At 40.3% G+C, this 14,846-nt stretch overlaps 1 protein-coding gene across 2 annotated transcripts in view; it reads left to right on the top strand.

Annotated features, from left to right (window-relative positions):
- The first annotated feature begins 858 nt into the window (after positions 1-858).
- Positions 859-14,846, top strand: part of SNX2 (sorting nexin 2) — a 28,721-nt gene continuing 14,733 nt past the window's right edge. Inside the window, exons 1-7 of one of the 2 annotated variants that reach the window (XM_042452536.1) lie at positions 859-1,056; positions 6,349-6,466; positions 7,941-8,104; positions 10,839-10,905; positions 11,767-11,810; positions 11,905-12,046; positions 14,260-14,338. In XM_042452536.1, the coding sequence (XP_042308470.1) occupies positions 946-1,056; positions 6,349-6,466; positions 7,941-8,104; positions 10,839-10,905; positions 11,767-11,810; positions 11,905-12,046; positions 14,260-14,338 (725 nt within the window). In that variant the 5' untranslated portion in view covers positions 859-945. The remainder of the gene's footprint in view (positions 1,057-6,348; positions 6,467-7,940; positions 8,105-10,838; positions 10,906-11,766; positions 11,811-11,904; positions 12,047-14,259; positions 14,339-14,846) is intronic. The other variant, XM_042452538.1, reaches the window with a different exon arrangement.

The following is a 14,846-nucleotide window of genomic DNA, read 5'->3' as shown; positions in this document are numbered from 1 at the left end:
TCAACTACACAGGAGCCTTTCATAGTCCAGTTTTGCCTGATGGTTTCGGAGGACACCAGATTGGAGGTTTCACCTTTAAAAACCACCGGGCAACCTTCTTTCTCTCCTAATGCTTCTCAGCTTCTAAGATGGCAAAGGAAATAAGAGTTTCCGTGGTCATTTTTCTTGACCAGCAACAGCTGCTGCTCTTTTCCCCTCAGAACAAGGCTCCTTCCTTGCTTCAGCTGCAGACAAATCCCCACAGGGTTCCCTCCTCAGAAGTTGAAACGATTTCACTTCCACCATTTGACTAAATAAGCAAACATTAAATGGTAACATTAAATATTAAAACTTGTTTTAATAAACAGAGGAATGACAGTAAGCAAAGTCACTGCCTCAGGCTGCATCCACACTGGAGAAATAACCCGGTTTGAGATCGCTTTAACCGCCCTGCCTCGGTGCTAGAGGATTCTGGGAGTTGTAGTTTGTGGTGGCGCCAGAGGTCTCTCTGGCAGGAGAAACGTCTCAGGGGAGAAAAAACTACAGTTCCCAGAATTCCCTGGCATTGAGCCAGGGACAGTTAAAGCGGTCTCAAAGTGGATTATTTCCGCAGTCTCTTTTATATCTTGGTTGCTGAGAAACATGAGGCGAGAAAAGAGGATTAGCTGGCGGGGGATTAGCACTGCTGCCGCAACGAACTACAATTCCCACAATTCTATAGTGTTTGAACCGCGGTGGTTACGATTTGCGTAGAATTCTTCCCTGCCTCCCTCCCTGCTGTCAATCACGAGGCCTCTTTGGCTCCGCCCACCGGAGGCGGGAGTCTCGCGGACGCTGCCTGAGAGAGAGGTCACGTGAGAGCGGAGCAAAAGGGGCGTGCCCGGGAGTGGTCACCTGACTGGCAGCAGCTGCCGGAAATCTCGCGCCTCTCAGAGAAGAGGAGGAGGCATAGGAGGGGGATAGAAGATGGCGGCGGAAAGGGAGCCCCCTCCTCTCATCGGGGACGGCAGGCAGACCGACTTCGAGGAGCTGGAGGACGGCGAGGACCTCTTCACCAGCACCGTCTCCACCCTGGAGGTATAGCCACCGGGCAAGAACAGCAGCCCCAGCCCCCCTATTCATTCCTCCTTCTCCTCTTCCTTTCCCTGCCTCTGCTGTCAGAGGCTCCTCCATCCCTTTCCTGCAGCCCCTTCCCAGCCATGGGCCTGGCTCCAGCCTGCCTCCTCCCTTCCTGCCATTTCTGGCCCCTTCCCCTCAAGCCCCTGCACCCGCTCTCCTCTAGCATCTAGGATGCCTTCAACTATTATCATCATCATCATTATTGTTATTGTTATTGGACTGCCCCAGGCTCAAGGCTAGGGGATGCTGGGAATTGTAGTCGGTTGTGACACCAGAGCTCTCTCTGACGGAGGAAGCTAAAATGGCTCACAAAACTACAGTTCCCAGGATTCCATAGCATAGGCCTAGGGCTGCTGAAGTGGTGTCAAACTGCATTATTTCTGCAATGAAGATAGGCCTCCAAACCCTTTCATTCTCCTTTAGGCTGAGCTCTGGTGCCACAACAAGCCACAGTTCCCAGAATTCCATAGCTTTAAACCAGGGCTGTCAAAGTGGTGTCAAACCGGATTGTTCCTGCAGTTCAAATGTGTCTCCAGGTTTTACCCTTAGGCTGAGCACCAGTGCCACAACCGACTACAATACCCACAATTCCATAGCATTTCAGGCAGTGTCAAACTAGATAATCCCTACATTGCAGAGAACCAGAGGGCTAAACCACAATGAGAATTAACTCAGTATCTCTATCTGGGCTTCTGCACCTCACTTTCATTTGCATTTCACACATTGTGTAGTCAGTTCCTCTTTCCGTGCCATTTTCCTTGCGGAGGCCACTCTTTCGTTTGTTATTAGGAAAACAGGATCACAGGCCAAGTCCAGCGTCACACTATCTATACTCCTTTAGCTCTATTACCCCACTTTAACTGCTGCAGCTGTTTCCTGTGGAATCCTGGAATTTGTAGTTTGGGCCTCACTAATCTTAGGCCTCCCTAAACTACAAATCCCAGGATGCCATGGAAGGCAGCCCTAGTAGCTATAGTTGAACAATAGCTCTGTAGCAGTAGTAGTGTGATATTCTCCGAAAGCCGCTTGAAACTGCAGAGTGCATCCCTCAGAACGTCAACTTCCTCTTTCAGTCTTTCTGCCCTCAGAAGTTTGTATTCTGCGGGATCGTAACTTAACCATACGTTGTCACTCATTGGGAAGCGTTTGGCAACTTTGCACAGTCTGGCTGTGAACAGAATGTGTTAAGTTCAGTCATGGCTGCTTCTCAGTAGGACTGTATAAGGTTCATGCTGTAAAACTTTGTTGGTACAGAATGTTTTTCTGTGCGCAGGGTAGGGAAAGAGTATATGTTTGTCAGTCTGTGGCATTGTTTTATTTGTTCCCCTCACTTGTATTCAAACATTGACTGGAACGGTGTGTAGCTTGCATGCTCCTCTGCCCATCTGAAATGCAAATATCGTATTTAATATTGGCTCGTGAAATCAGTATGTTTTGTTTCTTGGAAGATGATACTTGGCTGAAGACTTGGTGTAAGTCTCACTGAATAAGTTCACGCGTTCAATACATGTTAAACAATCATACACATGCTTACTCTGATTTGTCAGCAGTTTAAGTTAGGGCCTTCCTGTCCCTGTTGGTTGTCCTGATCCCCTTTTTTTGTGTCTGTTGGGTGAAAAACATTGTACGAAGGGATAATTTGTCACAAAAACGAAGCATTGTTGTTTTCTTGCAGGATGTTTCCTAGGCCTGAGCTTCAAGGAGACCAGCGTGTTCAGTTTATTTCCATCTTATCAGTTTTAATGATAGTGTTTTTGTTTTTGTGTGCTTTGTGAACAGGAGATAGGCAGCGTTGAAAGAGCTGCTGAAGTTTTCATTTTAAGTATACAGCGAAAGGAATAGTTTTCAAGAGGATTTTATTTACTGGAGCTATTTTCCTCTGTCCCTCTCAGTTACTCCAGCTTACCATAACACTGTTTAAATAGTGAATCCATAGCACAAAATAAAGCACAAATATAAGAATTAATAAACACAGTAGCTAAATTTGTACACATTAAAGTGCACATTAGAGTTAATTATGCAAGTTTTCAGCTTTCCTCACATACAAATTTTTAGCCTTCAGAAGCTTTCTAGAGGCATGGTAGTTAAATTAGCTCATAATTGTAAATCTAGAAAATGAGTAAAACAATAGCAGGAATTGTTGCTAATGCGGAATTCTTCAGTAGAATAAAATCAGTACATGTTCTGTGCTTATAAAAGGCTTTGACATGAAGGCAAAAGTGCCACTGCTTTGTAGGAGAATTTATACCTGGCAGCCTTTGTTTTCTCTAACTGAACTGTAACCTGAGTTGTTATTGTTAGGACAAGAAGTGCTTCAACTTGTAGAATAAGTTGTTGGCTAGTGAGCACAGTGAATCAGTGGCTAGATCTCCCTGGTTTAATCATTCCACCATCTTCCCTACATCTTTGGGCACTGAAGAGTTGGCGCCAGTTAAATACTGCTGTGGACTGGTTGAATTGGGAGTCCTTTTTCAGTGACCTTTGGTGAAGGAGTGCTGCAACAATGAAAGTAAAATGTTTGAATGACTACAAAATTATAAATATTTACATGGATATCCTGTTATAAAAGTGTCCCTGTTTCTGATGTTTCTCTACGGCGCTGATCAGGAGTGGCTTTGTTCTGTGCTATTCACATGCTTATATTTAAAAGACGTGGTTTGTGAAGTCACATGGGAAATTAGAGTACTCCTTTCCATAGGCAGAGATGCTCTGGATTTTCACTAAGAGTGCTTTAGCGGATGAGTTCTCATTGGCTTCAATAATATACCAAACACAGCAGTGACGAAGCAGCATGTAAACTTTTCCTACCAAAAAGCTATTGCAGGGCAGTTTATTCTCTATCTTGATAGTGTACAGTGGAACCTCACCATACGCAGGGGATCCGTTCTGGATCCCGCCGCGTATGTCGATTTCCGCCTATGCTTGAGCCCCATTGTAAACAATGGGGCTCGTGCACGGCGGCGCAGGCGCGCGCAGGGCGCAACAGGCGCACACGCCCATTCAACTGAATGGGACGCGTCGCCCCTTCCGCCCCACGCATGCGCCACGGCTTGAGCGCGTATGCTCAAGGCCGCGTATGGCGCTCCCGCCTATGGTGAGGTTCCACTGTAGTTTCCTGAGGGATTCTGTGAGTGCCTAACTGCTTCTAGGAAGGCCCTCCCTTTGGACCAGTGGTAATCATCCCAGGGAAATTATCTAATGTATGGTTTCCATGACAGAAGTTACTATTCTAAGGCAGGTGGCTGACCCTTTGTGGCAGATGATGACTGCTACAGTTGATGATAGGCCCTACATGATTTGGCTTCTGGCATAAACTATATACATCTTTTAACTAATATTTTTAACTTACTTTTTTAAAACTGATATCATCAGTTCAGAAAAGAATGCTCCTTATGGCCAGCTACTTTATTCTTTGTCCTGTATACACATTCCCTTTCCTGATTGTAGGCACCAATACCTGTGTGTTCCAGAAGGTACTTCTTCTGTGATGTCAGTGCAGCTCGCTCACTCCTTGTGCAACTGGCTAGAGTTATTACCTGGAAGTGTTGAATGAGAGAAATGAGGCATACTAAGATCACAAAAATGCCCTCGAAATACTAGGTAGAAGAACACACTGCTTCACTCCATAGAACAGTTAATTGCATTGGGTTTCTTGAAGTCTGAGATAGGGATGATGATGATGATGATGATGATGATAATAATTTTATTTGTATACCGCTTTTCTGTCTGATCAAAGCGGTTCACATTATACCGGTTATGTGACATATGTCACAATACAATACAGTACAGTGAAATACAAAACAGTACAATAATCAAGCAATACAGTATATCAACAGTTACATCGGCCATATTATACAATTCAATAAAAGTCTCATAGCAAATACAAATCAATTTAAAAGCAATCGGTTGTGAATCTTGTCTCTCTGACACAGTGAGCGTATAGACATAGTATCCCAATGAAAAGAGTGGATAGTAGATTCAGGACAGACAAAAAGATCCATATGGACGTTCTAATAGAATTCATTTCCACAAGATAGTTTAAGAACACTGGTTCAAGTGGTTTTTGTTATGTCTGCATTTGTTTCTTCCCCCTGGCCTGTTATCTAGCCCCTTTCCTCACAGCTCCAGCAGCAGCTAGCCACTTCTTGGAAATGAGAGAAAGGAGGGACCCTTTAATTGGCCTGCTCTGATATATGTTTAGTGTACATGACTTGGGGTAGCTGCTTTGTGAGAGAGAGGGAGGGAAGTGGACTGTAAATAAGTGACAGCAAAGTGTGAGCTCTATTTCTAGAGGTAGCTTGCCACTTGCTGGGTGGGCTGTTGTGCCCTACTTTTTGTGGGCTACTTGGGAGTATCTCATTGGCCACTGTTAGAAACAGGATGCCAAAATAGATTGGCCTCTTGATTAATCCAGCAGGGCTTTTCTTATGTTCATAAGACACATTTATATCAAACTGTTCAACTGTACACTTAAAACAAACACACACAATAGTTGTGCTGTCCTTAGGACATACTAGTGGCATCTGTCAATAAACAAATTTTCCTAGAAAAGCAATTGAGAAAAACTGAGCCGGGATCTGTTACTAGCAACCCAATCCTAAGAAAATTCTACTGACTTTTTGCAAGTTTACTTCTTTAGGGTTTTTACCTTTCTGAAATGTTTTGGGAGTATGAACATGACTTCTGTTGTAGTCACTTGAAAAACCTTACTTTGAAAATTTGAGACTTGCAGAGCTTTTGCAGTTGGTGAAACTTTAACAATTTGCAAACAAATTTGGGCAGATATATGGAGAATCTGTGTTAAATTTACTCTAAGTAAACACCCATAAGATTTTAGCCTAAAAACCTTTCATGCTATATAAGCTTATTCCAAAATCAGGACGTTTTGACACTCAACAATCAGTCCTAGGGCTCCAGGAAATCAATGAGGGCAGTAATTTCAAGAATGTTTCTACAAGTAGATACTAGATAACATTATAGTTTATATTTAACTGGGAACATAAATTAAGAATATATTGGGATATCCTAGAGAGAAACAGTTGCCGAGTTCTTCCACCTTCCCCCGTCCCCCATTAATGATTAATGTTTCCTTTTGTATGTTCTTGCCTAAAAATCTAGGAAATGGAAATTGCTGACAAGCATGCTTCTAATGTTGTTTTTCATGTTCTGTACTTGTAAATGATAATGTTATGAAATGCAGTAACTTTAACTGCTGATACTTTGCTTCCCAACTGTTTCCTCTTTCAACAGTCAAGCCCCTCATCTCCAGAACCAGCCAGTCTTCCTGCTGAAGACATCAGTACAAATTCTAATGGTCCTAAGCCTGCGGAAATCATACTAGATGATGACAGGGAAGACCTTTTTGCTGGTAACTTTCTCTCCCCTCCCCACACTTTCTTTCAAAATAGGGCATTCAGATCATTTCTGTTGAAACATTACTTGTTACAATGTACATTTCCTGAGAACTCAGTGTTGCAGTCATAGAGTGAGAAGTAATTGATTGCATTATTTAAAATGGCTTTTAAGACACAGGGTTGTGAACTTTGTTGTCAGCATTTAAAATCAAATTGATCTCAATAAATAATAGCATTATGGACAGCCATTCAAAGGCTGTCTGTCTGTCTCATGAATGCTAATTGTAAAAGCCTGTGTAAGCTCTGCTCAGACATACTTACAAATTATGGCTTCTTACCAACCCAAATGTTCTTGATTGAGTATGGAGTTTGTTTACATACATTTTTGTATGGGAAAAGTAGAGACTGAAACCTGTTTTCACTCTTGAACTAGCCACAGTCCTCTGTTACATTCTAAAATGTGGGGAAACAGGCTTCCACTTACACAACTTCTGAAAGCAACCTTCTTGTGCTCATTATGCTCACCAGTGTACTGCATATCCACTGTACTGGTTTCCTCATTCAGATACTATTTTATATACTGATGACAGTGATATTTTCTATATTTGTTATGCCTATGTATTAATGGGATGTACATTTTATCTTTATTTAAACAATAGGAGATGGTTGGTCAACCTTTGCTTCATGATTTGTAGGTTGAGTGGAGTGTGCCTGTAGAGTCATGTCATATGGTGTTTTTCTCCCTCTTGCCCCACACAGCACTTCCTTTTGTTAATTTGGAAGTATGGATCCAGGAAACGAGTTATACTTAGAAATATGTTAGTAATGGTTGAGATTATCCGAACTAGCTGATGTTGCTGAGAGGGCAAGCGTTCAGGAATAAAACAGCATTTGAATTGTTTATGCATCATCTGCTTGTGCTCTGCATATCATATTTTTGGGATTTCTCTATAATCTCTATGAAACATAATGATTAGTTAATTTGAGGATGGACTGCTGAGCTCACTCATAGAGAATGTGCCTTTTCCTGTAAAAGGTTCAGTTCCTGGCATCTCAGAGTAGAAATGGGGAAAAACTTTGTCTTATATATATATATTAGTGCATTTATACAGGGATATATAGAAATTGTCAAATGAATAAAATGTTGTGTTAGATATAATTGGCTTGATGTTGGTAAGCAAATTACACTTGTAACTCATCAAAATTTTAATACTAAAGGAAAGTTTTCTTATTTTTTCTTATAATAACTTTTAATGTTTACAAATAATAATTCCAGTAGATTTCTTCAGTAGTTTCTTCTGAATTTTAGATTCAGCACAGTAGTACTGTACACTGTGGATAGGTATTCAAAAGCAAAATAAAAGATGTACAAATAAAATAAAATTGTAAAAAAATCAACAGAAGGCACTCTGAATCTCTCTGTCAGTAGTGTCCGTTGTCTGGAGACTGTTCTTGTGGAATTCATAAATATTCTTCTTCTTTTTTCAGAAGCCACAGAGGAAGTTTCTCTGGATAGTCCAGAAAGGGAACCAATACTCTCATCAGATTCTACTCCGGCTGTCACTCCTGTTACACCAACTACATTAATAGCACCCAGAATGGAGTCAAAAATTGTAGTAGCCCCTGTGGATTTTGATAGATCCCGGGAAGAGGTATGGAATAACATAAAGAGACAGTTTTAATAAGCTATGACATACTTTGTTGCCAGGTTGAATAACTAACAGTAAAATGGCAATACACAGTTAAGAATTAAGTAATGCCATAGGTGTGTAACAAATTAAATGTTCTACTAAACATGCAAATAAGGTCATTATTTTGGTATTGGTTTGAAAGAGTTTTTGTATGGTAGGTAAGTTGTTCACAACTTCCACAGCTGAGATTATATTGATAACTGGTCTTTTAAGAACTGTATTGTTTTTATTGGTGTTTTGGAAGCCCTTCTAGAAATCTCTTTTGTTAAAGAGTTGGGTGACTTGGTTTAAGCAATTAATACTTCTTGCCAGCTAATAAAACTTCAACGATTGTTGAGGTCATTCTGATGACTAGCCCCTGGGCATGCTCTTACTTGCTTTAGATCAGTGGTTCCCAAACTTTGGTACCCCACATATTTTGCACTTCAGCTCCCACAATTCCAGACTGCTGACCAAGTTGGCTAGGGCTTCTTGGAGTTGAAGTCCAAAACACCTGGAAGACCAGAGTTTGGGAACCACTGCTTTAGATGGACATATGTTGAGAAGAGAAATGTGTCATCTTTACGCCACTACTTCATCCTTAGGCTGTACTTTCCCTCTGAGGACACAACACTTAGAAAGTTTTCAAATAACTGAATTTTCATGTTACCTTTGATCTGGGGAATCTTGATGATCATAATCCTGAGTTGGTAACAATAACTGTAATTTATTAGTTCAGAGAGAACAGAAAACTTTGGTTATTTGAATAATGAATGGGTTAATTGCAGTATGCCAGAAAGGGAAGAGAAAAAATCATGAAGACATAAAGTTCAGACACATGTCATCTTTGTAAGGCAAGATTTATAATGTTCATCTGAAGAAAGCCTCTGCAAATGTTGGAGCAAATGAATATTCTTAAAACTGCAACAGCTCAGTTTGAGCTGTCCAAATGATGACTCTGAACTACACAATGATGGACCCCGCCAAAAATTTGTTCCTTTTTCTCTGAATCCCTTATGTATGTAATACATCAAGCTTCTTCTCCAAGCCTGAAGTGACACCTTGCCTAACTGCCATTTCATGTTTGTTCCTCTGTTTTGTGATGTAGTTTATTGAATAAATAGTTCTTTCAGGTTCATTAATACTGAGCTCTCTCAATAGAATAAATAGTTTTTCATTTAGAGCTGGCCTTATACAGTTATAAGGGGAGTATCATTCTCACCATTATAATTTTTTTTCTCTAACACCTATTTTTAGTATAATCTTTATTAATATATAAAAGAAACATACAACAATGCATAATACATACAGCATACAAAACCACACTACAAATACAAATACACAATATATACAACATACAAAAAATACATACAGACAATAACACATGGACAAAATACAGATCTCTAACACCTATTTTAAGTAGCTAAATTATGTGGTGGAAATAGCAAGAATAGTTCTGACAGTCACCAATGTTACTGGTTCATGTATGTGTGTGTAAATAAGTGCATATATGTCTTCAAGTTGCCTGTTGACTTATGACAACTCCATGAATTTCACAGGGGTTTTCTAGGCAAGGAATACTCAGGTGGCTTCACCAGTTTCTTCTGAAATACAGCCTTTGTTGTTGTTGGGTGCTTCAAGTCATTTCCAACTTAGGACAACCCTAAAGCGGAACCTAACATGGTGTTTTCTTGGCAACACTTGTTCAGAGGAGATTTTCCTTTGTCTCCCTCTAAGGCCTGAAACACAAAGTGCCTTCTGGGCACTTTTGCAGCATGGCGTTTCCTGCCAGAAGCCTATTTGGTACCGTGGCAGAAGCTTCAGGACTGCAGTGACCGGTCACTGTGATGCCGGAGATGCCTCTGGTTACTCCTTTTGCCTCATCTGCTTAACCCCCACCCCCACAGTTGGTTTTTATGGCTGAGTGGGGATTTGTATCCTATTTTCCATAATTAAAGTCTAATGCCCTAACCACCACAGCACACTAGCTCTCCAAATACAGCCACCAGTAACTGGCATTCATTGGCAGTCTCCCATCCCAATTACTAACCAGGGCTGACCACATGTAGCTTTCAAGACCAGATAGGGTCTGGTGCTTCTGCTTATCTGTATAATGGTGGCATGAAACTTAGATCACTATTCTATTTAAGTATTCTAAGGTCTGCAACACACTGCAGAAATAATCCAGTTTGAGACTGCTTTATCTGCCCTAGCAGTACTAGTAGTACTAGTGCTAGGGAATTCTGGAACTAGTTTTGTAAGACATTTAGACTTCTCTTTCAGAGAGCCCTAGTACTACAATAAACTGCAATTCCCAGGATTCTCCAGCACTGAGCTAGGGCAGTTAAAGAGGTCTCAAATTGGATTATTTCTGTAGTGTGTTTTGAACCCTAGAGTAAGGAGCACTGATGGTTGTAATTTATTTATCTGCATATGAAAGCTTTTCCAACGTGGTAGCTGAGCAATAAGTTGACTGCACTCTGAAGCTAAAACAATCTAGTGATTTTTTTTATAAAAATAAATGAAACATATTGTAGTAATAATCTTTGATCATTTATTGGGATTCTGATTAGTTATGTTTGGGTTACTAGCTAGCACTGGAACTGTCTTATTAGCACAGCCACACAATTGTGTAGGATTTCAAAGTTTATAACCAGACATCACTTTTAAACTGCTTAAACATGAGTCAGTTAACTGTATCCCATGTTTCTTCTAGATTGAAGAAGAAGCAAATGGGGACCTGTTCGATATTGACATTAATGTGTCAGATCCAGAGAAAGTTGGTAAGCTTGAAAACTGTACTATTGAAACCATAAATTATTTGTTTTATTTATTTATTTATTATGGTATTTATGCCCCCACCCCTCAGCCATAATGGCTATCAGAGCGGCTTACAATTATTATTTTTAATAAGACGGTTCCCTGCCCTCAGGCTTACAATCTAAAAGACACGACACAAAAGGAGAAGGGAATGGTGGTGGGGAAGGGGATGAGGTCCAGTGGTTCTTCTCTCCCTCTGAGGCCTGGACCAAGGCAGATGGACTGGAGGGAGGGCTCTTCTTCTTCAGGCTATCCCTGATGGAGCTGGGCCTGCCTGTTCACTCCCTCACAGGCCGAAGGATGACAGTTGTGGAGAGAGGAGCCTCTTTCTTCAGGCTTTATGTGTTTTGGATCCTCTTGTTACATAGATATCTTAGGCGGGTTATAGACCGCCGCTTTGAGGCGGTCTGCCGCCGTCGCCGCTTGCTCTGTGCGGGAGCTGCAGCAGCCACACCGCGCAGCTCCCGCGCGGAGCAAAAAAGGAGCTCCAAAATGGAGCTCCTTCTTGCGGCACCTCTATGATGTCGCGAGGCGCCGCTGGCGCATTCGCAACGTCATAGGCGCCGCGACACGTTCGGACGCTATGCGTCCGATACGTAAAGATGGCGCGGCTGTGTGGAACGGCCGGCACCATATTGTACGGACAGAGTCCGTATTAGACCCAGGGGCGTCTAGAAGAGACGCCTCTTTTTTAAAATGGGACGTCCTGCGGACGTCCCAAGTGCCGGTGTGTAACCGGCCTTAGTATCTGACTAAATCTATGAAGAGCATTATGTTCTAAGAACTCTTGGAAAGCTGACTTGTATGTTCATGTGTTCCTACAGGTGATGGCATGAATGCTTACATGGCATATAGAGTAACAACGAAGGTAACCTTTTAATGACAGAGCAATTCAAAATTTTGCCAGTCATCCACTGTATAAAGTTTGGACATTTTAAAATTAATTCTTTATGTATTTTTAGACATCTTTGTCTATGTTTCACAAAAATGAATTCGCTGTAAAAAGAAGATTCAGTGACTTTCTAGGCTTACACAGCAAATTAGCATCAAAATATCTGCATGTTGGATACATTGTGCCTCCAGCTCCAGAAAAAAGTATTGTAGGTAAGTGCAATTCCTGGCAAATTACATTTCACTTTTAATGTGAAAATATTGCTCTTACTTTTTAAAAAATAGATATATATATATTTAGGACCAATTTTTGTTCTGCTTGTTGAGTACTACAAAGAAAGGGGGTGGGAAAAGATAATGGGGAAATATTTAAGCTAAGGGAGAACAGAACTTAGAACTTTTGAAAGAAACTAAATTTAACTATCTTTTCCATTATCTGCTTAGAGATCTCTTAGTTTGATGATCTTATATATTATTGAGGATCATATTTGAATTTTTGACATTATTTTTAGCTTTTATTTATGACCACTGAACCTTGATTTTGATTTATTACTGTGCTTATTGAAAATGTACCCCTTTTTATGTAGGTGAATTGTGAGGTTAGTATACTAGAAATAGTGCCTGCTGTTTAACCTTGATACACAAATCAAATGAATTGAGGGTATCATTCCCTCTAGTAGTGAACTTGGTGCTCTGATGCTGACAGAGCCAAATGGTGCTGGTGGAAAAACAAGTAGTAGGTATGAACAAGCTTGAAGCAATCCCAGTTCCTCATAAATATTGTTATTGTTGTATATTATCAAGTTGTTTCCAACTTATGCTGACCCTAAAGTGAACCTATCATGGGTTTTTCTGAGGCTGAAAATGTGTGACATACCCAAGGTTACCGAGTAGGTTTCCATGGCTGAATGAGATTTGAACCCTGGTTTCCAGAGTCACAATCCAGTGCTCAAAACATTACACTAATGCATAAATACAGTTTTAAAAAAGAATTTTAAATGACTGAGTATGCTCAGGACTTGCCTGGAATGTAATTGTTGCTTTGAAAGGAGATATGAAACATTTGGCTTGTTTGAGGCTCTTGTACCTGACAGTATTCAGAGAGGGGAATGAGTAGTGCCATGAAAGGCACACCCCTTTTAGGGGCAGCAGAATTTGGAGCAAAATTTTGTTACAGGTTTTACTTGTTGCCTATAAAATAAAAGTCTTTTCTCCTCCAGATAGTACAAGTGTCCCTGGGCTTTCTGCAGACTTAACAACATTGTATTCAATATATCTAATTTTGTCAAGGATCTTTTTTCTTTAGTAAAGCTTAATTTGGAAAATGATTCTAAGATGAGGTATCCCAGGGGTATTTGTACGCCAAGGGGTTTAGAAAATAGAACTGTACATGTTTGTTAATAGAGGATCTAACATTGATATATTAGTTCGAGGCTTCTGTTAGCAATAGACACGTGAATAAAAATAATGTCCTGATGTCCCAAATGCAGGAGTGTGATTGTTACTCAGATTACATGTTAATTCTTCTCCTTGTAGTTATAGTGAGAAGAGCAGATAATCCAAGGCAAGAAAGCAAGTGCTGCTGCTGGGGACAAACCTACTTCTGTTTAAATAGTGTATTGGAGGGGGGAAATCTCACCTTTAACAATCTTAGAAAGCAGTTACATTGCTTATCCTTCTATTGACTGATCCATCTTCATATTAGTTCTTGATTTCCCTTGTACAACAGCACAAACCTTTCTCTGGGTCCTTTGGAAAAATGGTTTTGAGTGCATATTGCAAAATACTAAAAACTGAAATAATGCAGGTTTGGTGGGAGAACATATGCTTGCCTTTTAAAATGTAGAACTCCTTATTCCCATCAGTCTTAGTTAGCTTTACCAGTGGTAAAGCATAATGTGTGAGAGAAAAGAAATCTGTGGACATCTCTCAACATTTCTTAGTACTGATTTCTTCTAAAGCTTCTTAGCTGGACTACAATTAACTGTTATTGCTTATCCACAGTACACAGTGTCTCTTTCATTACTTTACTTTGCAAGACTATGATGTTTTTCCTGAGATCTCTGAGTGGAAGAGGCTGGAGTAATTGTCTTTGTTGCAGTTTGCTTCAAACTATCATGTAAACTGCAAAGTTACTTATTAGATATCTTAATTTTAGCTTTCTTTGTCTGCCCATCTTTTTTTCACCAAAATGTAAGTGGCTATTTACCTCTCTAGTCTTTCCACTTATAATATCATGGCTGAACACCGAAGCATGATTAATGTTAAGACTTGTAGCTGTTTACAGGAGGGTGAAGAATGAAGCAAGTTTTTTAAAAGTGTATTTTTATAACATTGTAGTTCTATGTACATTTGTAGATTGTAAGGCCCAGTTAATTAAATTTTATCAAATTTTAATATTAATACAATATCACTTTTTTCCAAAGGCATGACAAAAGTGAAAGTAGGCAAGGAAGATTCTTCATCTACAGAATTTGTAGAGAAAAGAAGAGCTGCATTAGAAAGGTAATAATTTATCCCAGCCACTGTTCAATAAATTTATTCATGTCTGATTCTATATGATTTTGAGTTTGCAAATATCTGCCTTCCAGTGGTAAAATTGAATAACAGAAGCAGGTCAGAACAAAAAGGTGCTGACTGTCATAGATCACTGTGCAAACCTTAAAGTTTAAGGCAAAAAGATCAAATTGTGTGTGTGTGTGTGTGTGTGTGTGTGTGTGATAATAAGCATGCTCTCTCCTTCTCTGAAACATTCTGCCTTTGGAACAACTTGTTTTGGGAGCAGATTCTTGCTTCCACTGCAGCTTCCCGTATCACCTCCAGATGTGCTCCAGCAGGTTTAGGGAATAGGCTGGCAGTGTGGGGATGGGCTGTGCAAAAATAGACGGGAATATTTTGTTGTACAAAATGAAGTCCTCGTCACACAGTGTAGGATGTCACCCATTTAAGATGCTTGATAAAAATGAAGCTTCTGAATGCCCCATTTTAGCAACATAATAGCTTCATGTGTTCT

The sequence above is a fragment of the Sceloporus undulatus genome, chromosome 2 (assembly GCF_019175285.1).
Source record: "Sceloporus undulatus isolate JIND9_A2432 ecotype Alabama chromosome 2, SceUnd_v1.1, whole genome shotgun sequence".
Taxonomy (NCBI): domain Eukaryota; kingdom Metazoa; phylum Chordata; class Lepidosauria; order Squamata; family Phrynosomatidae; genus Sceloporus; species Sceloporus undulatus.
The sequence above is the reverse complement of the archived record's forward strand: the minus strand, read 5'-3'. Positions and strand labels throughout refer to the sequence as shown.